The sequence below is a fragment of the Simochromis diagramma genome, unplaced genomic scaffold, assembly GCF_900408965.1.
Source record: "Simochromis diagramma unplaced genomic scaffold, fSimDia1.1 OVJJ01000487.1, whole genome shotgun sequence".
NCBI classification, from domain to species: domain Eukaryota; kingdom Metazoa; phylum Chordata; class Actinopteri; order Cichliformes; family Cichlidae; genus Simochromis; species Simochromis diagramma.
The window spans coordinates 3,238,000-3,264,523 of NW_024387305.1; the positions used below are offsets into that span (position 1 = coordinate 3,238,000).

The following is a 26,524-nucleotide window of genomic DNA, read 5'->3' on the forward strand; positions in this document are numbered from 1 at the left end:
TGAAACTTTTTGCTTCCTTTTTTTGCTTCATTTGCTGTACAGCAAATAGTTACACATGTCATAAATGCTTTTATATATTTATGTATTTCCATATATGGACTATTTTTTGTATAAACTTTAATTTAATTGATTATACTGTATTTTTTCAGTACTACAAAAGGCTTTGCCCAGGAAGCTTGCTTGATCTCATTAAACCCTGTACATAACTGTCTTCACTAATCAATGCAGTTATTGCAACAGAATAATGCAACAATATTCAACATAATTGATGACATTGTACGCATTGTTTTTATATAATAAATGCACTATATTTGCTTAAAAATGCTAATAATACTAAAGATTCATGAATGACTAACACGTAGACAGTTCCATTTTAAAACATGTTTATTGGTCATATACAAAATAAAGTAAGCTGTTTATCAACAAACGTACACTATATACATCAATAAATTAAACAATGCATCGGACCGATGATGAAACAGTTAATTTCGTGATTACCCATACCTTGTCATCGTCACTATCTACAAATTGCAAAAAAAATAAAATAAAATAAAATAAAAAAAAAGAACGAGAGAGAAAAAAAAAAGACAATAATTTAAATTGGAAGATAAATATTAACAAAGACTGTCACATTTTAAGTAGTTTCCCACAGAAAGTACTGCCATAGAATAATTTATTACATCCCTTACAGAAATATTACAAAACACAGAATTTCCTATTACAAGGGCTTTTCTGATTAGGTTACACCATATTCACACAAACTCACTACTTTTCAAAGGCTTTAAACGGACCATTATTTATACTGTGTTTCCATGTGTAAGATTTAGAAACACAAAAAAAAAAATTAAATTAAAAAAAAATCCCATGATGAACCTGGCTGAATGCTCGCATCAAGAGTCAAATTTGACGGGGACACTGCTACAATAAAAAATAAATAAATACTAATTTAAATGTGCCGATACCTGAACTCTGTACGATTTTTTTTTTTATTTGTACATTTGATGCAGGCTGGGTATGAACCTGGGACGCAAAAAACAAACATCACTATTGATGCAAACACGAAACAAAATGATCAAAGGAATCCTTGGTTCATTTACTCCTATCGATCAGGATCAGCGGTGGGTGAAAGGGCTTTTAGAGTCCAGTGGCGTGACTCACTACACAGGAAAATCACTGGATGCCTGCATACCGATTGGCCAAGCAGCAAGATAAGGAGTTAATGATTTGCATCTTCTGGAAGAAGTGTGGGTTTTGAAGAAGGGCTTGGTAGGCTGCTGAGTTAACTAAAGCAGGAGAGAATAAGTAGAGTGGTAAATGGTTAAGAGCTTTATCAGACGCATCTCCACCACTCCTTTTCTGTCTCTGTAAAATATTTATAGATGTAGTCTGAGTAGTTGTTTTAGGGTTTGTGATGAAAAGCTTCATTATGACGAGGGTTCGACCCCTGCAGGGGTGGCAGAAAATAAGGTCAGCATGTCTTGACAATCACAGGAGGTCTGAGGTGTCAGCTGACCGTGTCTGCTGAGTGATAGTCTGGATTAAACTTGTGTAATGTTTAACCTTTTGTTTGTTTAGAGATGTGGCACATGGTTTCTCACTGGAAACGCCACAAGAAGTTTAAATGTGGAAGACAAAAATAAGAACTCTACAGGTCAGCAGGAGGCCTTGCATGACGGCTGCATCATTCTCGGTTAGAAACGGATTAAAAAAAATAAAATAAATAAAAACACAAGAATGCACCAATTGTGAAATTTTAAGCAGATAACAATGTTTAACCTCACTGGTGACTCAGCTAGGGTTAAGATTAGGTTTCTGAAACACATTTTTGCTTCTGAAATAATTGCACAGTCAAATGAAATCATTTTAACAAACTCGAAACAACAACCTGTTGCAGTAAGGTGAAGCGGTTTGAGGACTTTATGGACTTATCAAAGGAACAAGTCGCTGCAGTTCTACAAGCCTGAGAGGAGTTGGATGTTCTTTGTGGAATTTAATTAAATCTTGCTTTGTTTTTTTTGTAGTGACTGTATTACTGCATCGCTGCTACACTCTGTAGTCCTCTCACTCTCTTTTTTGTTTGTCTCTCATTGTAGTTACTGTCCTTTATATTTTTATTAACAACACAAAATTTAAAAACAAATGTTGACGTGGATTCTCTACAAATACAAATATCTGAATATCAGATGTAAAAGACTTCAACCTTTTTCATATGACATAAGAGATAAACTGCTTACAAGTCCGTTACTCATCTAAAGTGGGGGTTTGAGTTACTAAAACACACAGTATACTTTTGTTTATCAAATGGCCAAAAATATCAGGCCAATACTGTTATCGACCGAGGAACAGTTTTATGGCCAGGTGAGGCCAGTTCTTTCGTAATGAAACCTCATTGAGGTCTGAAGTGGTTTTGTTGCATTTGCATTTGGTTGCTGTTCTCTTGAAATCTAAATATGAGGGTCAACAGATGTGTCAATCTAAGTGAAGGAAGCCATCATTAGTTTCAGAAAACAAAATATTGTATTCTAGGTGTCGTCCAGACACATGCACCTGACTGGATGTGAGAGACCCATTCTGAGCTAGAAATGGACACCAAACTGATGGAGCACAACAAACAAACATCAGTTGCTGCAGTTTTTGAATGCTGTCTTATTTGCTGAATAAACTGATGGGAGTTGAAGCCAATATCTGCCAATAAAAATGGTGCATCCCTGTAAAAAAAAAAAAAAAAAAAAAAAAAAAAAAAAAAAAAAAAATCCTAAATAAATAAATTTGAAGACTTTGTGTTTTCACAGTTAACTGCTAAGTGAAAGTGGGTAAGCCACACCACATATGCCAGATTTAAACAGAGGCAAGCTGACATTTTAATTTACCAGGTATATTTAAAAAAAGAAGAAGAAGAAGAAGCTAAACACCGCACATTAGCTCTTTAACCTCGTCACATCACACTGTACAGTCAGGAAAACAGACAACTTGACAAACGACTACGATAGCGTCAGTGCTCCTGTGAGGCAGGAGTTTGGATTTTGCCAGTTTGCATAATTAGATGTGTCTATTTAACAGCAGCCACATGTTGACACATTAATGTTTACACAGAATGCTTCTCTCTTTTTTTCGTTTTTCTTTTTAGAAACCAGAGGAGCATAAAAACACAGAGAAGCAGCACACGTAATTGTACAATTTGACATAACTTACAGTCTCAACACAAGTTGAGTTTCCTCTTGTTTTATATGATGTCTCACACAAACACACACACAAGCCCATTCAGCTATCTTAGTGAGGACCTTCATTGACATAATGGCCTCCTTAGCCCCTTACCCTAACCATTAAAAATAAATGCCTAACCCTAAAAAACCAACCAAAAAAACCAACCAAAAAAAACCAACAAGGTTCTATTAGTGTAAGAAATAAGGTTTATAATTCATTTTTTAGTCAAAATATTAAAATAATTATATAAAAAAATATTATGTTGATATCGGATGGTTTAGACAGGTTCCCCTTCCACTGAGACTGCATGTATATTATAGAGTGTGTAAATAAAGTGTTACTTATAAAACTAACAGAAAATTGTGTGGATATTGATAAATACTAAAAAGTGAATGACCTCACAATTGATTTAACAGCACAAAATAAAGCACAAAAACTAAAAGACTCAGTGTTCTGTGGAGGCTAAATCCACTCCACACAGGGTTAGTGGGACCTGTCTACCTTTTTGATTTTAATATCATGTTTTTAGCTGATATTTTAATAGATACCGCTCTTTCTGTTAGCTCAAAAGCGGAATATCTCCACAATAGCTTAATACATGGATCAATTAGTCAGAAGGGATCGACTACAATACAACGCCAAAGATGACCGTCGGAGGAAGGAGAAGAGGAGCAGAAAAGCTTAACAGGAACTTTAAAGGAGAGTCTGGATGATCCAGCAGCCCCAAACTTTCTCTACACCTAACCATAACCTAGTTGTAACCCTGACACTAAAACCACATTTTGAGCCTCAAAAAGGCCTTCAAACTTGTGAGGACCGGTGTGTGTGTCCTCACAAGTGACTGTTGGTTCTCACAAGTATAGAATGCAGATTTCGGTCCTCACAAAGATAGCTAGACAGAAACACACACACACATGCACGCACAGCTGGCCAGTGAAAAACATCAGTGAGACAGGCAGGAAGCAGCAGACTGATGGAGAGGGACAGAATACATTTTTAAAACTCAGATAACGGCATTCAGGACGTACAAAACAGGGCGTTTTCTTTAATATGGAGAAAACACGTTAATACACTGTATGAGATACTGAAATTTGCTTGTTGCTCAATACCATTAGGTGTGATAAGTGATTTTCATTTGACATCTGAAGCTCTCTGGTTTCACGCCTGACTGAACGTGTGAACGTTTATCCGTTCAAAGACTACGGAGAAAAAAATATTTTCAATCACAAACCCATTTATCCTCCTGCGCCTTTTTCACTGTTCACCAGTTTGACTTCTATTTCTGTACAGATGAAGACACTCCTTACTTATCATAGTAACTGCACAGCAGTAGGCGAGCTAACCCATTTTTCTTCACAGTGGAGAAGTAGCAGTTCAGGTAAAAGGCTGCATGTATGTAATGTTTTCATCTGTGTAAATTGCTTCTCTTTCAGCTTTAAAATCAGGTTAAAAAATATTTGAGGCAATTGTACTCAAAGGTAAACCTCACTCTTTGACAGACAAACCATTAAATAGCAGAATAGATTTTTTTTTTCACTTCATAAAACACCATATAACAATTGTTATTTCACTTCCCTGACACTTCAAGAACAGTTAAAAACAAAAAAAAAAAAAACAGATACAACTGGAACGATGTTAAATACACATAACCGTGTAAAATACAGAAGCAAAAAAAACAAAAACAAAATATTTTTTTAATCACACACTATAAAAATAAGTTATTGAAGGAGTGGTTGTGATGCAGCCACAAAGGCCTTCAGCAGAGTTTCACATATTTGCTACTTTGCCTGATGACCTGAATACACAACACAACGCAGTGTGTGAGGTTAACCATAAAACTTCCTCATCTCGTTGGTCACTTTATCTGCAACAGGCTGCACAGACCAAAAATAAAGACACAGAGGCCTGCTCAGAAATACGTTGCCAACGTGAACTCTGCCAAAGTGCAGTTTAGCAAATGATCTAACACGTCTGCAGGGCTGGAGCTGAACGATGAGGGCCGGGGAGGACAAAGACTTTACGATTTGAGAAAGAGTGCAGTTACTCACTGTGTCATCACCCGCTTCAGCCTGAAATCAAACACGTATCAAAGTCATATCCATGAAATAGGGAACGTTATATTACCTCGTCACATACCTACACAGCACACCACACACTAGTTCACGGCTACACACACGTGCCTAGTAGCTAGAGAAAAAACAAAGCTATTCAGTAGTTAAGCCACTTTTGGTACAATTGCAAAATAGAGAGATACTGTATATCAAACAGATTTTGTTATACCTTTTTTTTGTTTTGTTTTTTTATACATGTCATTACAAACGATGCAAAGATAATTGTCTTTATAAAAATCCAGACTCCACCATACATAGACAAAGATTCTTTAAGTATAGAACACCACGTAACACTACTTTTTATGGTAAAGCCCGCGTGAAATATGTGAAATTCAGAGAAATGTTTGTCACCCATGCCCGCTGACTGCACTGTCAGAAATCACAGTTGCAGTTTGCAGTTGTAAGTTTTGCGGGTAAAAACAAGAAAAGAAAAGTGCAACCCAAATTGCTCTGATATGAGGCAAAGGTTTTCCTGCAGGTGTTGTAACCTACAGCAGACTTTGTTTATAACAGACAAATGTATTTTATGCAAAAAAACCCCAAAACAAGACCAAAAAAAAGAAAAGAAAAAAAAAAGCAAGAATAAAATTCAGGCTCTTTTTTTTTTTTGTTGCTAATCTCCATTTTTCTTTTCACTTAAAGAGGACCTATTGTGCTTTTCCTTTCTTTCTACATATGTATACATTATCATGGACAAATAACAAATAGAAAAAAACAACAACCTGTGAGTGAAACGCACAGACAGCTCAGCTTTAGACTGTTTTTCTACTTCTGGCCCTGTATGATGTCAGTGAGAGCAGATTCCCCTGGTAATTTCAGGGACATAGTTTGGACTGTGAGTACAGACAAAGATCTTCTATTTAGGATTAGCAGCCAATCAGAATACAGCCTAAATGAAAAGGGAATGGAGCTATAACTGAACTGAAGGGCTGCATACAGGACCAGTATCAGATAAACAAGCATTATTTCAACTCTGAATCATGCAAAGCCACTCTATGAAACCATGTTTTGAATGTTCTCAACTCATTGGTCAATCCTTCTGCTTACCAGAAGGTTGCCTTAAAAGGGTGAAGAGCTAAAGCAGCTCATGTCAGACACAGAAATGACCTGAAGGGCTGCATCAAGGACTAGTGTTGAATAAATAGGGATCATTTTGCACTGAGACTTATGCAAAGCTTCTCTAGAGTCCAAGAATAAAAATATAGAGATGCAAACGAGCAGAATAGGTCCACTTTAAACAAATGACTTGCCAAGGTACATAACCGTTAATAATCATCATCGTCATTACGTGCTATTACACAGCTCAAATAACAGTGTACGGGAAGAGTTCAATGCTGTCACTAGCTGACTCCTGATTGGTCAGTTTATGCTATAAAGCACAAGCATACGCAACACATCTACACTGACTCTCCACCATCCTTCCACAAGTTATCATATTATTTGTTCATCAGTTATCCTTTTGACTTCTTCTCTATGCATATCACTAGGAGAAAAAGGCACTTGCCCTTCCAAATGTCTTGAATAATCAACTTTGAAGCAAAACTCAAAGAGGCTTTTATCTTCATATGACCATTTCCCTGAAAATTCCCACACTAAAATAAGGTCAGCGAATTAAATAACGTCATCTCCTTTTCCTATAATATGTTTTGGTAAATATTAATTGCCTACCCCCTCCTCCTTTCATAAAATTCAGGAAGTACTGCATGTAATAATGGAAGCCAGTTGGAGTTGAAAAATCGAAGGACAGAGAAAAGAGTAGGTAAGAGAACGCGAGAGTGTGACTTGAAAGTAAAAAGACCATAAGAAAAACAAAGTAAAAATACAGCTACCCAAATATAGCAATACCAAAACGAACACGCGCCACAGAATTTCACAGAATTCCTGATATATAACAATTCACACACAGAGAATACACCTTGGACCTCATGTGAATGACAACACAGTACAAAACAGTAGAAATACAGTTACCACCATTGTATAATATATATATCTTCTATAGTACTTTTCTGAAAAAAGTTCTTGGCTAGGTGGAACAAGATGGGGCCTCTCTGCAGCCACTCAAATCAGCAGGTCACATTAAATTCAATGATTTCCATAGAACTAATCAAGAATAAATGCTCTGATTCTCATATGTGTTTAGGATTGTTTGATGATGTACCAAATTTCAATTTTATACATTTTATTTCGATCAGGCACCTCTTCAAATCTGTGTGCAAATTCGTGACATGGTTATTATGTACTTACTTAAAAAGAGATTCACCAGCACTGAGCACCGAAAACCAAATAAAAACTGTTGGAATTTTCTCATTTTGAGTATTTACAAATGTCAGATTATTTTCTTGATCAGCAATAAGACAGTTTTCATATTATTTGGGATTTCCGGGTCTTCAGTGCCCATAGGAACCCTGTGTATTTGTCCTGCATTGGTACAAGAGTTCTCCTCCGCTTCCATCCTTTCCTTCATCTGCACTGATCAGAAGTGATAACGTGACAGGAGCGTGCCGTGGCGATGCAAGCGAGGCCGCCCGGCTGTTTGTCTGTCAGTGCAGATGGAGGAGGAGTCCGGCAGAGGGGAAGATTGACTCAGATGCAGCTAAGCTCCATCCTGATGCACCTTCATCTCCCTTCCCTTCCCTCAAGACCGTGCGTCTGTTTTTGACTTCACTATTGTAATCACGCTCGTCGCCGTCGCCACCTTCCCTGGGATGAGCGGACCGATGACCGATGACGCCACCCCTCCCCCTCCCCCTCCAGCCCTGACCCCGACCCCGACAGTGGGGCTTCGTGCCACAGTCCTGGCGAAGGTCTGTAACGCCTCGTACTTAGACCTCAGAGCGTCCAGCTCAACGCGCATCGAAGCATTCTCATTGGCCAGTTTGTCCACCTCCTGCTGCAGCTGAGCCTTCTGCTTCTCCAACTCCTCCTTCTGGGTGACACGCTTCACCCGGCAGCTGGCGGCGTAGCCACGATTCTTCAGGGTGCGCCGCCGCTGTTTCAGTTGCAGGATCTCTTCTTTGGTGAGCCCTCGGAGGTGCTGGTTCAGCTCCCGCACCGACATGGTCACCAGCTCCTCGTCTGTGAGGCTGGTGCCATTCTCGCCCGGCTCACGCTTCACCTGCAGGACACAGGAAAAAGAGAGAAGTGAGAGAGAGAAAGCAGCAATGAGTTGACTGTAAAAAGCCCCGCCTGACACCTTTAAGACCTCATATTATCTGTTACTGCCAGGAAAAGTTTATGTGGCCTGAACATTCAGACCTGTATCAGACTCTTCAGTGGCCACGTGTCACCCTGCCAACCCAGAAAACCGAGATTTAGAAGAAGTGGCAGCTGTTGTGCTTTAAGCCAAACCATGACCTTTCTCTAAACTTAATTACCATTAAAGGTGGCTTGGTTAACAACATATTGAAAATAATTCACGTGTTAAATCTGTGACATGATTTAACCATCCACATTTCAAACAGTGGTTTGTGGTTTACCGATTTCTAAATCCTGAAGAACCCAAGCTTAACCCCAACAAACTCTGGCCCCTGGAGTTTTTATTAAATTGTTATCCTAAGTGTTGACAATCAGGGAACAAAGAAAATAATCATCCTACCATGCACTGTTTTGCTTTCTCCAAACTACTGGGTTAGGGTTACCACACATGATGACTCAGGCCTCAGTTAAGAGGCGAAGTCATTCCCTCCACCACCAAACCCTCAAGCCTGCAAATGTAGACTTTGTCATGCTTTAAAACGGGAAAATATTTCTTGTACAAAAACACAAATGAGTACATGCAGCACTGGAAAGATTTAATAAACAAAAAAACAAAAACCCCTTCATTACTGCATGAATTCAGGGTTAAACTTTGATTTAATCATCACAGTTTGGATTCCTCCATCAGCTGATGCAAAGGTCAGCAGATGACTGTGGTGAATGGCAACAGACATAAATGGACCCAGATCACCCTCTGCACCACGTCCTGGACAAGCAGCAGAGAACTTTGTGTGTGTGTGTGTGAGAGACTATGTATTCCTATCTTTGTGGGGACCAAAAATTAGAAGTTCACTATATTTGTGGGGACCAGCAGCCCTTATGGGGACCAGGATTCTGGTCCCCATAAGTTTGAAGGCATTTTTGAGACTCAAAATGTTTTTTAGTGAGAGCTAGTAAGGATTAGTAAGGGTTAGGGACTCATTTAGGCATTCATTTTTGATGGTTAGGGTTAGGGTGAGAGGCTAGGGAAAGTATTATGTCAATTCGATGTCCCCACCAGATATGAATACCACACGTGTGTGTGTTTCTTTTCAAGCTCCTTATTCAATTACATTTAGATGTTTAATTATTTTGTCACAGGTTGTGTTTAATGGTTTTAGTCATTTTATTTTGGATAAATTCAAAGAAGAGTTTTTAGAAGTAGTATAGGAGGTCCCTCTCCCATGTAACCAGCTCCCAGCTCCCAGGACTGGATCAGGTGACCCTGAACCATCCCTTAGTTATGCCGTGAGAGTCAGGCTGCTGGGGGGACTTCCCAGCATTGAGCATATGTTTTTCATGCCTCGTGTGTTTATCCCGCTACAACATGTGAATGATGTTTTTCTTCTCTACTCTGTAGTTTGTGTTTTGTTCTCCTTGTCTGTGATATCTCTGCGCTCTTTTTGTCTCTTCTTTTCCCTCCTCACCTTCCCATCTGCTTATTTAAATTCAAGTTCATTTACATAATCCTTTAAAATGACTGCCCAGAGGCATTTCAAAAAGCCCAGAGGTGTGCCTTCCTTCTAGCATCATTTTGGCTTCAGATGGGCATTTTTTTAAATTCTGCGGTCCTCTGAGAAAGTTTTCTTTTCTCATTTGATCTTTGACCTCAAACTGTACTGAGTTTGGGGTAGGTAATCACTAAAGGAGAAGCATAAGAAGACAAAATTGTCCATTAGGGATAGGGGTATTGATTTTGATGCTTTCCTTTTTTCTCTGCTTTCCCCTCACCCAATCTCAGCAGATAACGGCCCCTCCTTGAGCTTTGTTCTGCCACAGTCAACTTCCTGTTAAAAGGCATTCTTCCTCTCTGCCATCACCACCTCATATGGGATTGTCTCTCTAATATCTTGGGGTTTTTCCCTTACAATATAAATGGCATTGTGAATAAATATGAAATGAGTATTTACTGGTGTATCAGCATCCCTTAGTTATGCCGTCATAGGTTCAGGCTGCTGGGGACTTCCCGTGACCTGAGCACTTCTTCCCACTGCCATGCATTTATATGCCACTGCTGCATATCATTATCTTTAATCTACTACTTTGTGTTTTTCCCGTATGTTGTTATGGGCTCTGTGTCCTTTTCTTTTTTCTCTTCTCTTTCCGCTCATTCTCCGACCTTTAAGGGCAGATGTTTACTCCTTTCTGGGCCTGGTTCTGCTAGAGGTCTCCCGTTAAAAGTTTTCTCTTCCCAAAGTTCCTGCTGTTAGTGGACCATCTGATTGTTTCATTTCTCTAGAATATTGTAGGGTTTTTAACTTACCCAACAGCTTACCCTGTATAACTAAAATAAAATTGAAACATGCACCTGCTTACCTTCAAGGCTTTATTTCCTTTGTTAGTCGTCGTCATGCCACAAGAGCCTTGCTCTTCTGAATGAACCTGTGGAGATGCAGGAGAGCACAAAACATAAGCAGAGAAACATCACAGAAAAAAAACATTAAAATAAACTGTGTTTAAGGACACCCTCTCTTCTAACAGTCAATCAAAAAAAATTGCAAACCAATACCTACCAAGAGGAGTGGAGACATGGTAAATCTATATCTACTATGTTGTGGGAGCATGTTCCACTGTTGTATCGGGGTGAGATTGTATGAGTGAAAGTGACAGAAACTTTTCTTAGAATTTTCCTGACTTCCTGTTTCCTTGTGGTTACACTGACATTGCCCACTACCTTTGTGTTGTTGCGCTCTTATTGGCTGGCTTTCTGCCAATAGGAATGAAATGAGTGTGAGTGAAGAGGAAGTGGTAAAAACTGTGGGAAGGACTCCAGGGGAAAACCAACTGTTAGAACGTCCACACAAACACACACGTACACACACACACACACACACACACACACACGCACGCTCGCACACACACATTCTCCGTACCAAAGATGAGCAGAAAACAGATATAGCCCTACACCTACTGGGGATAAAAATGAAATCATTGATGCCTTTGCACCAAAGTGGAAACGAGACAAAAAAGAATGGAGATACAAATGTGTGAATCAGAAGTCAACAAAGACCGAGCGTGGAAACGCAAAGGATGAGATCAGCCCTTAGAGCGCACGGCTCCATGATGAGCATCTCCGCAAGCTCTCAATGAGAATCTTTGTTTGGTGACCTGTGTGTTTGTGTGTGTTCATAAAGGGCGGCTATTGTAGTTGGTGCTGAGCGATCATCATGAGACCAGTCATGATGACGCAGCAGATTCCGGATCTCTCTCCCTCCCTTCTCTCCTGCAACACAAATTTCTGCTCTCCTCTCTTGACTTTTTGTTCTTCCCTTCTTCCCTTTAAGGGGAGGACAATACAAGATATGGTTGTCAATCACGAGTCATTAGCCAATGAGCATGCAGCATCCCTCAGATTCAGAGTCAAATCAAGCCCGAAGTCGTCATATCCATTTTAAAAACAGAGACAGCAATGGCAATAATTCTCAGATTAAAGCCTCACAAGGGGACCTTACAAAGCAATGGACGATGTAAAAATTTACATCAGTCTTAAAGCCCCCAAATCACACACACACACACACACACACACACACACACACACGCACATGCACACACACAAAAAAACCCTCAAAGTGTCACAATCCAGAAAGGTTTCTTTATTAACGTTGAGCATTATTGTCACGGGATATATCACAGATGAATGCTGCCTTTCATTTACCTCAGAAGTCGTTGTTGTAGAAGTTGGAATTTTAGGTCTATGATGTAGGAGAGCAGCCGAAAGAAGAAGACAGCGTAGAATAACAGAAACAAGAACTGGTACCCTGGATGACTCAGAAAGAATCCAAGATAAAAGATTAGCCTTGTAACAAAGGAGACCTTTCATATTTTGACCAGCCACCTATCCTATCATATGGTGTTATAAGTTGAAAGTTTACCCTAAAATGTACTTTTTGAAGTTTTCTCCAGTGAATTATCAGAAAACAGATCAAAGATCCAGGGTCTATGATATATCCCCTGCTATTGATGCTTAAAGTTATAGAAAAAAAATATTTTCATTTAGACTAGAATCATTTGGAGTGGTTATAAAATGGATTTGGTTGCAGTTTTCAACAACGTTTAAATGTGTTTTTCAGTCCTGTCTAACTTATGTGGTTATTTCATGTACTCTTAGTTATGAGGGCTCAAATATGCTGGAAAACAAAACAGCTTTAGATCCACCCCTATGCACTCTGAGGGCCTGTAACTCAAACGTAACAGTTTCACAGTATGGTGGTTTGCATCATTTCATTATAATAAAGCTATTCTGAGGGGGTCAGGTGGAAACTTTTTTCACTGGACTAATTTCTACGAAGGCGTTATCACACCTTTCTTAGGTGTGATGACATTTAAATGATACCGGGCAACACGACTCTTTTCATTTTTTTCTATCAAAAGACACCAAATGTGTTAGTGAGCCTCCCTCACAACGCATCACTGCCTGCCTGTCTGTTTGTGAGGGGGCTTCAGTGTTTGTGCATGCACTGCCACAAATCCTACAGATATAAATAGCTGCAGATCAAAGAAAAACATACAAATAATTATGCATGCACACACACACAAAAGAACATGTCAAATGCACAGCAAGTTAAAAAAAAAAAAATCAGTTTAAAACTCAAGGAAGTGGTGAAGAGTGAAAAACAACAACAACAAAAAACGCGCAATAACATGCGAGGCTTAATCCGATGGAGAAATGGCACAGCTTCATTTAAAGCATTTGATTTCAGCACTTAAGGTTCTTCTTAATGAGTTACGATCAGTCAGTTAAACACAATCTTTTATTAAAGTGCTTCTTCTTGAGAGCTGAATGTGCCGCTGCACTCTTCTGTTTTTTTAGGATGCAGCCTCCCACAGCTGAGGTGCACGCTCGCACAAAAGATGAATCAAAGACATGAAGACTGAGGTTAGCTGCTGGGGGTTGGGTTGATGCAAACAGAGGGGGCATAAAGGGGGCTGTTTCCCTGACAGGCACTGGTTTATTTCCCTTGTGCCCAAACCCCCCCATCCTCCATCTACATAGAAACAAAAAGCATGCTGCCAAACACACACACACACACACACACACACACACATACTACCCTGCTGCTATGCCAGCGGGGCACAATAAAACACACATGCAAAATGGTTGACTGCGAGTACACAAGCGTTTTAAACAATGTCGTACTCGCATACTGCAGAGGTTTGATACCACATTTAACGTCGTAATTAAAAGCACTTTAAAAGGCACTTTAGATGTTTATATACGCAACATAAAAGGTTGGCATGGTGGTGCAGTGGTTAGCACCATCAAGTCACATTAAGAAGGTTCCTTGTTTGAATCTTTAGGGCAGCCGGAGTGTTTCTGTGTGGAGTGTACTGGCATCCTCCCACAATTCAAAGCAGTTAGGTTAACTGGTGATCCTGTGTTGGCTATAAATTTGTGGCTCATAGACATTTATAAATCAGTTTTCCACTTTATAAATGCCAATTAATTTCCAAAAAGGTGCCAGGTCTATTCTTGAATCATTCTGCTCTATCACAACACCACCGAATGTAATCAGATTTATAAACCGTAACCAAACACTGAGGAATTACAAGCAGTGTCATAAGACACAGTATAAACCCCCAGAACTTCATCACTTTACTTTTTTTTTAATGTTTTTTGTTTGTTTGTTTTTTTTAACATTCTGTTTACACCTGGAAAAAAAAGTGTGTAAAACTGCAAAACCACTAGAAAAAAAAACAGTGATAAAAATTTTGGGTGCAGCGCTCAGCATTAATTAATTGGCTCTTTGAGGGTGACTGCATACATAAGCATAATTTATCTGCAAACAGGTAAATCAGAGTCTGCGTTACCTTGTGTCACCTTTACAGAAGCAACACAAAACAAAAACCTGTATGTCCTAATCCATCATGGTTAGACAACAACAACAAATTTTAAAAAACTGACTAAGACCAGAGGATAAAACTGCAACAAACTGTGTCTTTTTGGGGCATCTGTAAGTCACCCAGGTTGAGGATCATCTGCTGAGCAAAGGCATCGCCATTCATCTTGGGTGGACACACAAACACAAAGGGCCAGGGGTGTCCTTCCCATCATGCTTGTTAGGTGATCGCTGCGGTGTGGTCAATGCCACAGCCACTGTTGCTACAACAGAGCTTTTTTTTTTTGCTGTGGCAGGCTGTATTTTTATGGAGCAACTGAAAGAACGCTGACGACTCAAGAGCAGAGCTGCTTACGGTTACAGCAGAGAGACAACACACACACACACAAACACGGAGGACGGGATGTGAGGACAGGGATGGCAGAAGAGCTGAGAAGCGGTGAAGATGAGTAGAATATGGTTGGAAGGCAAAAAAAAAAAAAAAGATGAGAAAGTCAGGAGGGAGAAAAAAGATAGCAAGGTGAAGACAGAAAAGAAGAGGAGGAGGAAGAGGAGAGGGGCGCTGGTGGTGAAGGAGGACTGAAAGAATGCTGACGTCTCCAGAGCTGATTAGCGTTACACAGAGACATCACACCCACAGCCGAGAAAAATGCTGAGTATGGAGAGAGGACAGGGTGTGAGGAGACGAGGGGGGGTGCAAATGACAAGGGAGAAAGAAGAGAAGAAAAAGAGAAGCAAGTGAATAGGGAGGAGCAGGAGGAGGAGAAGGACAGAGGAGGAAGGGGGGTGGGAAAGCATTTCGGTGAAAATGCATCCTCAACACATTTGTAAGAGCTTAGCTGTGGAGTACAGAGAGTGGGGGAGAGAGAGGAGGAGGACGAGTAGGGGGATAAAGCCCCCCCCCAAAACCCTGAACTCAGCAACGACCACAACTAAAACCTCCAATTAGAAAAGTTCTGAAGCTGATCCAATGCAATGAAACCACTGCTGACCACCTCCCTCTCCCCTCAACCTTCTTTAACACACAAAATAAAGAAAAGACTTCACATCTCTTCCTGTTGACAAATCAAATCCCACAGAAGGGACAGGGGGATAGTCTTGCAAATAAGAGCTATTAATAATAAAACCAATACATCCACACTCAGACTTGGGGAAAAAAATAAATAAATAAATTCAAGCATTTATTTTCCCCAAGGCTCATATTGCAACTCCCCGGGCAAACATTTCAGCGACAACTATCTGTCGGCTGACCGTCTTTCTCAACAAAAAAATTTCCACAACAAAAGTGGCAATGATAGAAGTTAACCGCCCTCTGGATGTCCTTGTGGGTTCAAGAATAATTTTATACTACCCTTTTTTATTGATTACAGCAAAATGAAATTAAACATTCTTGATTGGGAGAAAAGTAACCTGACATATCCTCCTTCATTCAGGCCTTTTTCTTTTGTTCCCCAATCTGCATAAGAGACACGTTGATCCCTGTATGAGCCTTGATTCCTCCTTATCCTGTTGCCTGCTAGAGGCAAATATTTATCATTTTTCCAGTTGACTGTATTCATAACACTGTGTTTCCATTGGCTATGCATAGTGAAGTATTATAAGCATGCAAGCAACCTACGTATTCAACAGCACATCTGACGGCAATGATGCTATGCAAAGGTAGACTGTTGACTGGTTGAAAAGTTTACTTGAACAGAAAAGGAAGTGGCAGCAGAGTTCAAAACAAAGATAGAAGCATAGAAAATACTGTTGTTTTTAACACTCAGTTTCACTTCACTACAGAGAAGTTCTTTGTTTCTTTTAACTTCTCTCTGTTAAATAGAAGGAGCTAAGCTGAATAACCAACAACATCACAATAAAGAACGAGAATAGCTTACAGGCAGGTCGTTTTTTTGACAGCGCCCCCTGGTGACAGCGCACAGTTATAACATTTAGAGAACGATTCGCGTATGACCAAAGCTCAACCAGGTTGCTGCCGTGATGCTAGGCAAAACTTCACTTCACATTCGATGTGAACTATTAGATTACTGGGTCCAACTTTCCTGGCTTTACTCATGACTGCATGATCTACTGGGAAGAGGCACGTTTCATAGTGTCAAAGTATTTGGTAGTAAGTTAAAGAGATTTTTATTGAGATAGTCATGCGCTGTCTCAGGCCTACCTTTTCAAGGGAGCTAGGGTCGCTTAACCACATGAACAGGCGTTTTACAATTTTCACATTCATTAGGCTATTAGGGTCCAGGCGATGTGTATTTTGTCAGCATAAGGTTTTTAGTGTACTTCCACATGTCTGTCCGATTTGCTTGACTATGCAGACTCGTCTGCAGAGATTTGACTTGACATTGCACCAACTATGCATGTGTAGTTGGCTTCAAAGACCTATGAAATGAGTTACAAGTCAACTGTAGTGTCTCCAGCTGCCCACGCTGCAGCAGAATATAAATCGCTGCTTAAAGGTGACTGTGCTTTTGGCATCAGGACCCCTCTGCACTGGAACAACCTGCCTGAGGAGGTCAGCCTCCCAGTAGTCACCTTTAAATCACCTCAATGCATTTGCAATGATTTTCTTTTATGCCATGACATTACACGTAAGATCTTCTTACTTGCTGGTAATCAAGCTTCCTAATTTTAGTTTTGCCATTGACTTTTATTTTTTTATCATTCTGTCTTGCACCCAGGATGAAAACCAGGGTAATAGTGCAGCAGGATGTGATCATGGGGCTAATAAAGATAGATTAAAAAGAACAAAGGACACAGCATGATGAGACATAGACTGCTTTCTCTCGCAGACAAACAGGATGATGAACTCTCTCTGTGCGGCTGGCTTCAGACGGAGCTCTAATTAATCTTGTTTGCGAGAACCTTTTGCCCCGGCCTCTACTGCCACACAGAGAGGAATTTCTTAGAAAGAGACTTGCTATTTAAGAGCCGGTGGCCTGCTGCAGACACACACAGTGGAAAATAAATGGCCAGATTAGGCGCTCCAAAAATGACCCGGGGGCTGCTACAAGTGGGTGTTTGCGCGCATAAACAAGTGAGCATATATAGCCAATGATCAAGAATAGATTGTAAGAGTCACAAGTCATTTGTGATGCAGTGGCATTGCTGCGTTTATTGAATAATCCGACAATAACAACTGCTTTAACTGTGTCTTCTCCTTCAGGCATTTCTCTAAGCAATAGCGGGGGGGAAACACAAAGGATGGCAGCTGAGTGAAGCAGTAGACGCGCACAGTAGGTCGTAGAGAGGACATGACAGAAAGACATAAAGGGAGCAAAACGTAGGGAGAGTGAATTGAAACCTCAGACAGTTACAAAACTCAGCTCCTGGCAGCAGTCCACCTTGGGTTTGTTAAAAAACAGAGCGAGTAGCTCTCATTGATCCCGTGTGGGCCGAAGATGGTGAGGGAGTCGGTAAATAATTAACGATGAGCTCTGTGTGGAGTCTAATTGAGAATTAGGAATCAGATCAGAGATAATGGCAACCTGTGTGTAGAGAAAAGGGAGGAGCAGCGATACAGGACCTTGGGTCTGAGGAGCTGAGGAGTGACAAGGAGAGAAGTCACTAGTATGGGCTATGTGTGTTTGAGAGTGTGTGTGCGTGTGTGTTTTAGGAAAGGAAGCTATTAACTGGAGGTTATGCAGAGCGTGAAATAAGCATGATAACACAGACAGAATGAGGAGATGGAGAAAACACAGGAAAAGTCATGGAGAAGAGGAGTCTAGACCAAGGGTGTCAAACATGTGGCCTGGGGGCCATAACCGGTCTGCAAAATGGTTCAACTCAGCCCACCCAAGTCAGAAAAAAATTGTAGTTACTCCAACTTTTGAAAAAAAAAAAAAAAAAAAAAAAAAAGAAGCATTGTGACATGAGCGTATGACACCGTACATCGAAAGTAACGTCACAACTGCTGGCATTCAGAAAAATGTAAGTTTCCTTCAGCTCTCTGGTTTTTTTAAGCTGGTGCTGGAGGCAGAGTTGTTAACACAACTAATTTCCATAGGTTAGTTTAAATTTTGCCCTTACTTTTCTGCTGTGGTTCACACCATTGCCTGTATGTAACCATTCTTGAATTCAAGATCATTTATCTGAATGTCAGGAGTAGTTCGTGCCCCACCCTCATCCACTTTCTCATCTCACATACCCCTCCTTAGCACACGTGGATCTGCCTCACCTGGGAGCTTGAGTTTCCACTGAGGTCCTCTTCAAAACACAGCCTAAAGAACTATTCTTATTGAACCTGCAATTCTCTTACAAAACATGTTTTCAAATCTAATTGAGGATGTGGTCCCTGCCAGTGAATGTGTGTTTGTATGTACTGTTTGTTGGCATATGCACACTTTTTACGCATTTCTCTTTTTAAAGCACTGTGTGTATTAAAAAGTGTTATACAAATTAAGTCATTATTAGTAATTAAAATCACTTTGACATTGATGTTCTAGCCCCTCATAAACCTATATAGAATCACTTTCACAGTTTACTGAGAGTTAAAAAGGGGCAGCGTGTGTGTGCGTGTGTGTCTGTGTTTGTGAGACAAGTGCGTTATTAAAGGCGAGAAAAAGTCCTGGCGTCGACACGTTTTTCCCATTCCAGGTAGTAAGTCGGAGTGTGATGACAAATTTCCCAACACAAGCAAAAAAAAACTGCACTGTCAGGCAATTGAGCTCTGGCGCCTTTTTTTCATAAGTGTTTTTTTTTTTGAAGAGAGAAAGCATGTAGCGCAGGTTAAGTCATTTCTCTGTGTGTGTGTGTGTGTGCGTGTGTGTGTGTGTGTGTGTGTGTGTGTGTGTGTGTGTGTGTGTGTGTGCGTGTGCATGCATACAAACAGAGCTGCGAGGGAGACAGGGATAAGTTAAACGACACTATAAGTTTATTTCACCCAGACGCCGTGCATCCCAGGTCAGCAATACAAACTCGAGACAAAGAGAAAGTTCGAGTCCAAGAGCAAAGTAAGCACGGCGCGACTCTGTGGGGAGGCATTCATCATTATCAGTCACATTAATGGGAAAGTATCATCAGAAAACCTTTACCACAGGGAGGAGGAGACGTGTTTGTGGTTTACAGAGGTGCACTCGGGGGCAGTGGTCTCTTTTGCACTGCGACATTCTCCGTGACTATTTTAAGGTTTTCCTTTAAGATGGTATGATGGGTATTACGATATATTTAAATGCGCACAGAGGGGCAGAGTATGTGGACATTTTACCGAAGCAGTGCTGCCTGCTTCCTTTCAATCTGATATTTATCCTCCTGCTAAACGCAGCAGTTTAAAACAACACATGACTAACAAAACTTCACTTGTAAAAACCATAAACAATTCTACTACTTTAAAGAAACACGATTAAATGCCAAGAATTGTGAAGTGAATAGTGCTGAAACAACTTCCTGATTTAAAAAGCCTGATCTTCCAGCTTTTCCCAGGCTAAAACTGGACCCATTATACTTTTTCTTTGTGTATATATGACATTATAAATACAAAATATTTGTACAGGCACTGAGTAACAGCCTCTTTGAGCCTGTGAGCCAAAAGCTCAGACTTCAGATTACTCTAAACAGTGAGTTTTAAGTAGATTTTTCTACTCTTTTATTTTGTATTTATCTGACAGTCACAGACAAAAAGCCCATTTCCAAAAGGGCAATTAGTGGAACTAACTTTAATATCTGTTATGGACTGTCTAACAAACAAAGCATTTGAAGATGTCACCTTGGACTGTGGAAAAATCATTACCACAGCTCAGACAAGAAATTACAGATTACTGCAGTAACATTACTTGGTGGTGAAAATAATCATTAGGTGCAGTCAGCTGCTTCTACAAAAAGGTCAAACAGATTGAGAAGGAATTAATAACATATATATATATAATTTTTTTTTCTTTTTTTCATGACTATAAGACGAAAAAAAGATGCAGAAAATACAATGAAACAAAGGTTCCATAGCTTCAGCAGGCCCTAAACGCTAATTCCTCATCAGCTACATTTGCTCACTCTGAAGGTGATTAGATCTAAAACATGCACTTGTTTTGTTTGAGAATAGGTCTGATGTTTACTTTGCAAGCCAGCCTTCAATATGAGGAGGGGAAATGAAAACTCAGTCGAGACACCGGAGGACCATTGTTGCTTGGAAATAATTTAATGCCACAGGTGATAGCAAAGCCGGTGCCACATTCAACGCACACGTATCTCTGTTCCCTCTCTTTGCTCCTTGGCATTGATCCACTCTGTTTGTGTGTGTTTTAAAGCTTCAGAAATTCATACCACAATCCTGGGATCGTCACACTGCAGTTAAAAAATGCGGCAAGTTGGCATAGAGATGATGCAACTGGTAGACAACCGCTGGTGCGGATACTTCTGTTACCAGGGCCTTGCATCTTCGCCGCTACAAGCCAATCACAATATCTCATGGCTGCATCACTGGTGAGGTATGGAATGAATGTGTGAGTGTTATTTTTTTTTAACTGGCGGCATCTCTAAAAGCTCCAAAATAAGCCCAAAGGCCCACAAAGGAAAAACTTGATAACTTTACTCAAAGACTACAATATCACTTCACCGATCACTGAAGTGCACGACACAATCGATTCAGGACCGAAATCTAGATCAACAACTTAAACTGAACTTCAACTTTTTTCCATTAAAAAAAATAAAATAAAAAAAAATCCCTTTGACATGCTGAAATGAGATTTGTCTCATTTTCATACACTTTCTGGTTCTCAGGGAGGTTATGAAATAAGCAGTCGAAGCACTTGTGGAGGGCGGGTACATTAAACGCACACACACAGACTCGGAGACAGAACAACACAAGGACAAGCTGCACACTCACATCGAAGCAAAAAAGAAAACTGAGAAGAAAAAAAAAAAAACAGTGGAGCACAGCAATGATTATGCACCAGATCTGCTTACACCATATTTCATCATTACTGTGGAGAAAAAACACTCAACTATTGATCTGCCCCACTGCTTCCTTTTCTCTCTTCCTCTCTCTCTCGCTCACTGCAATTCAATCTTTTATTCCCGTGTTTACTTATCGCATTTTACTTCCCTCTCACTCTTTTAGAAATCTGCAAGCAAAACAAGACTTCTGAAATGGTTCCCAGTAGTAAACAAGACCATAAACATGCAAACACTACTTAGAAATTATGTTCACAAACACCGAGTTCTTCCTCGCAGACACACATACACACACATACAGAGGAGGTGGACACAATATCAGAAACACCTGTGCAATCTAATGCAATCCAGAGCTGTAGCCCTGCAATAAACGCTGCCTTTGTGCAGTCTCTTTTTTCAATGCAATCTCAGAGCAAGAATGGATACAAAAATCATGAAAAAAACCTTAAGATAAAATTCTTTACTTTAGAACAAAAACATCATTAAACATCATGTCCTCAGACTTTGTTCACAGTTACTGGGTATGGATCTAAAATAACCTTTTGGTACTGACATCAATGTGTCCACATTCAGTTTAAGACCAAATTAATAGGTGCTGATGTATTTTAGAGGGAAAAACTAGATTTACAGTTCTAAGCCAATAAATAAAATATGTGTTCTAAGCATTAGTAACAAAACCGAGGCATGCTGTTGGCAACAGCCTCAGAACATTTGATCAGTTAGGAAAAAATATCAGTTCCACAAAAGTTTGATAACATCACTCTCACAGATGGAAAAAAAAAAGGACAGGCGGTGAAGATGAGGGATTATTTTTCGAAGCTAAGAAATGCTCAGAAAGGAAATTTAAAGGACATATATAAATATATATATGAAAATACACAGAGTCTCTCTAGAATTTTTTTCACTGGATCCACATACGATGTGTTGCTGATAGTGCTGGGCAATTCAAGCAGTCTTTTTCATCTGCCAAATTCCACTTTAACCTCTGTCTATAGATTGTGCTGACCATCTTGAATATACCCAACTCCTGTTGTAGCTCAGTAAATCATCCTTCCTTATAAACACAGCCAAAGGAGGCTTTACATCACACATGAGCAGAGCCTGACGGCCACCTCAATTCGACTCCCTACAACCTTAAAAGAAAACTAAACAACCACCCAAAAATCAATAAACACTGCGTGAAAGGAGGCACATGGGAACCCTGACTTCAACTGCTGCTGGTGCTCCTCGTTCTGCTCTGCAGCCTCTGTGAGTTAGAGCACAGCAGCACCCGTTCTCCACCTGCTGCAGGTTCAGTATGAGTGACCCTCAAGCTCAGAGCGGATCTCCAGAGTAGAACAAGAGCTACTGTCCCCAGCTGCATTAGATCTTGTTCTGAACTGGACTGCAGAATGACCTTAGTAGTGACTGGGCTTTCAAAATAAAAGCATGGGGGTTGTGAACTAGTTGTCTCAGGCTTGTTTTGGGATTTTTTTAAAACATTCAGGCAATCTGTTATATCTACCCAAATTAATGGATTTTAACATTCATCAGCAATATGTGTGTGTGATATTTTTATTCAGATGTTCCATGTGAGGCCCTTTGTTTACTATGACTATCACTGCTCTGCATGATGCTTCAACACCTTGACCACCGTACACGTAGGGCATCAAACAGTGTATATGAACACACATATACTTCCTTCCTCGTCGAGGCTTCAAGACAGACAAGAAGAGATAGAACGCAATCAACCACCATGCACCAAATGTTGTAATGGCCAACTGATAGTAAAATCACTTCCCTTTGTTACATCTCCTTTCTACGCCTCAACAGTGCAGGCAGGAACTCACACACAGCTTTTAACCTTGGTGCTTGGCATACGCACAGACACACACACAGCCCTACAGCAGGAAGATCTTAGCTTCTTGTAGGTGTTTTATATCTCCTGCTTTCTTTGCAACCTCTCACATGTATATACACACACTCACACACGCGCACGACAAGGCAAAGAAACTAGCTGTGGTAAGTAACAAGTGAAAACGCCATCTGTCAAGCGAGAGCGCATTTGCTTCGCCTCAGCATTTTCAGGGGAATGCCTTGAAGACAAAAAGGTCCTTGTTCTCAATCTCTCCACAAATCCCATCTCTCATTCTTCCTCCCTCTTCCTTCATCCCCCCCTTTTGCTCTGCGCGCCTCGCCGCTCTGCCACCATCAGCAAAGTTGCACACATAAGCATTGGTCAGCGTTCAATTACCGCGAACACCAGGGAAGGATGGGAAAGTACTTGACAGAGAAATGCACTTCAAGCACTGATTAAATACTGATACCAAGTATAAAAAGCTTAGCCCCTAGGTTGTGTGTGTGCGTGCGTACATGCAATGAGAAAAGGAAATGGGAAAAATCTGTGTGTGTGTGTGTGTGTGTGTGTGTGTGTGTGTGTGTGTGTGTGTGTGTGTGTGTGTGTGTGTGTGTGTGTGTGAGCGAAAGAAAGACAGTGAAGAGGGAGGGTTGGTGGTGGTGCTCTTCTCTCCAATACTGATACAACTGTTTCATCATTATGACCCTCTATTACAGTACTTGCCAACTTGCTTACTACATACTTTTGATACACTCTGCAGAGTGCTGACTCCAACTAAAGCTGCTGATATGGAGTCATTAGGGGGGTGAAGTTTCTGTTTTTCTTGTGCCCACAGAGCTTCCCTATTACTCTTCAGTGTTTAAGAGTTGCAGCGCTCATAGGCAGAAGATAATGGCCCATCCGCAAGAGATCAATCAGAGGAAATTCTGTTGCACAGCATTATAGCTTCCTTTTTTAGCACACGTCTCAGTGTGGGTTCATTAACCGCCATGGGAATCAGTCCTTCCCCTCAGCCTTCATTTGTGTCTGTATTTTTAATGATATTTACACAGGAGGTTCTTGTTTTTAATCTGGCAAAATCAGACTGTATTTATTTATTTTATTAAGAAGTGAACTAAAGGTTGAGGGGTTAACTCTATAAGGTCTGAAGCCCCCTCCATTCGCTCGTTTTGTATCTGACCCTGGTATGCAGTGGACCCAAGCTCCGGTTACCTAGGTAACTCTCTAATGTCAATCAGCCGCATGTTCCGCTCTCATTGGTGGCTTCTTCGTTAAATACCGTTGAAGTTGAGAAAAGTTAAACGGTAGACCCGCCCATTTCACATCGCTAACCGTTATTTCGCCCCTCTTCGCTCGTAAACGGTGAATGTCACTGACTTCTGGCCGTCAGTATCGTGGCCTAATTTATCAGAATGTGATTTTTATTAAAATTACTTTGGCTTTAAAACATCCGAAGTCTAGGCAATCAGAAAAAAACCCCTAAACAAAGGCTTGGGGGACTCAAACATCATGGGGTTAAGCCACTAGATAACAAACATCGTGCTCCAGTGCACATAAATTAACTAGTGTTTGCTGAATACTACAAAAATGTACACATTTAGGACCATTTTAAAAACACCTATCCTTGACCCCGACTCCGTGACCAGGTCTAATTTCACCGCCGTGAACAGACCTCCTTCCTTCCCTCTACGCCAGACCTTTGTCCGCCCGCCCGCCTGCCGCCGGTGCCATGTTGCCATGGCTCCCTCGTGCCTCCGCTCTGCTCGCGCAAACGTTGAGAAATACGAACGTTGTGATGAATCAGCATCTCTGCCGCGAGCTCAAGCCGGTGAACCAGCAGCAGCAGCACCGCGGCCGGAAAACCGAGTAGACTCTATGCGAGTAAACCCGGTAGTACAAGTCCTTAAAACGCCAAAAAAAATACTCACTGTTGCTGAGTGATACGCGAAGCGAGCGGCTGTCTGTGTGAAGCGGCTGACACAAAGCAAATGTCAAAACAGTCACTCGGGCAGTTCGGCCACAATACTCTCTCTCTCTCTGTAGCTAGCCGCTGGGCGTCTGACAGCTATCGACGCTCCAGCATGACAGCCAGCCGTGTTTTGCCTTGTTTAAAAAAAAAAAAAAAACAGAAAGAATTTTTTTTTTTTTTTTTACATATTTTTATATTTCTACCTACAGCTAAACAACCAGAGAGCAAACGAGACGCTCATATATGAGAGCCCTAAATCCCAACATAGCTAACAAACAGCTGACTAACGGTCATATCACATCTGAACCAGCAGCTGGATGTGTCCGGTCTGTGTGAGCGCCGCTGCCGCCGCTCCAAATGCGAGGCACAGCCAGAGAAAAAGCTGAGGTTATGTGCCGTTACCGAGGGGGGTTTCGGTGCTTTAAGTAAACACTATACATTTAGAAATTTAACAGGCACAAAACAAGGGAATCCCCGGGCACCGCCGCGTCTCCGCGCGGTCATCTAATTCCGACACTTCTTTTTCAGCCTGACAGCCACACTCATCCTGCCCCCTTTGTCTGTCTTATTATGAAATCACCGGTTGGTCGGTAGTGCGTGGCAGCTAGAGCGACCGACCGCGTTTCAGTAGCGCATGTACCAAAGACCTTGATGATGATGATGATGATGATGATGATTCAGCACTGCCAGACTAATGCCCTTTAAACAACAGCAGCGGCGGCGACGGCGGCGGCAGCGCACACCGGGACAGGCGGCAGTGCGCCCGCACTGAGCGGCAGCGACGGCGGCCGTGCACACTCAGCAAAACACCTCTACATTCAGCACTTTCTGAAGACATTTCAGTTTTGATTTCGACAAAGCTGACTCACCAGAAGTCAAACCGGCGCCTTTCGCCCACCCGCAGCTTCGAAAGGTTGACGTCCGCCGACGGTTCGTCGACCCGGTGTGGAGAAGACAGACAGTTGGAGAAATGTTTTTCCGCTCACGCCTTCTCTCGCAGGTCTCCAGATATATCCACTCCTTCCCCGCTTGTTTTAGTCTATGGTCGGAGGCGCCAGACGTCAAATGATGTTTGGATCACGTGGCTTCATTCATGAAGGATCTACGCAACCCGCTTTTAAAGAGACACGAGACACTACTACTGTGTGCTTTAACAACAGGCAGCGTGGAAAGCGTGACACGACAGCTGTGCACATCTCTATACTTAGAGCTAACATTTGAACCTCTGATCCAACAATAGGACAAAGAGCGGCGACACAACCATCTAACACTAAAGCAGCGATGCTCTGAGAGGCAATGGAAATTTATCACCCGACAAGTGAAAGACAGTGCTCTCCACATTTATGACTCATTTATTTTTAATAATGTTGTGTATTTTTAGGAATTTTACCCCTTTGTGTTGAACATGCAGCTGAAATAGGGACTAGGGTATGAAAACGGGTAAACAAAG

At 41.0% G+C, this 26,524-nt stretch overlaps 1 protein-coding gene across 3 annotated transcripts; it reads right to left on the reverse strand.

Moving 5' to 3' along the window:
• Positions 1–366: 366 nt before the first annotated feature.
• On the reverse strand, positions 367–26,354 carry mafgb (v-maf avian musculoaponeurotic fibrosarcoma oncogene homolog Gb). Of its 3 annotated transcripts, none has more exons than XM_040004483.1 (3): positions 25,944–26,354; positions 10,866–10,931; positions 367–8,430 (listed from the first exon to the last, which is right to left on the reverse strand). In XM_040004483.1, the coding sequence occupies exons 2-3, from the start codon at positions 10,899–10,901 to the stop codon at positions 7,951–7,953; spliced, it is 516 nt and encodes a 171-aa protein (XP_039860417.1). In that variant the 5' UTR covers positions 10,902–10,931; positions 25,944–26,354; the 3' UTR covers positions 367–7,950. The 3 variants fall into 3 exon arrangements, with proteins under 3 accessions (XP_039860417.1, XP_039860418.1, XP_039860416.1); XM_040004484.1 differs by lacking the exon at positions 25,944–26,354 and adding an exon at positions 25,034–25,816; XM_040004482.1 differs by lacking the exon at positions 25,944–26,354 and adding an exon at positions 11,063–25,816.
• Between the last annotated feature and the right edge of the window lie 170 nt (positions 26,355–26,524).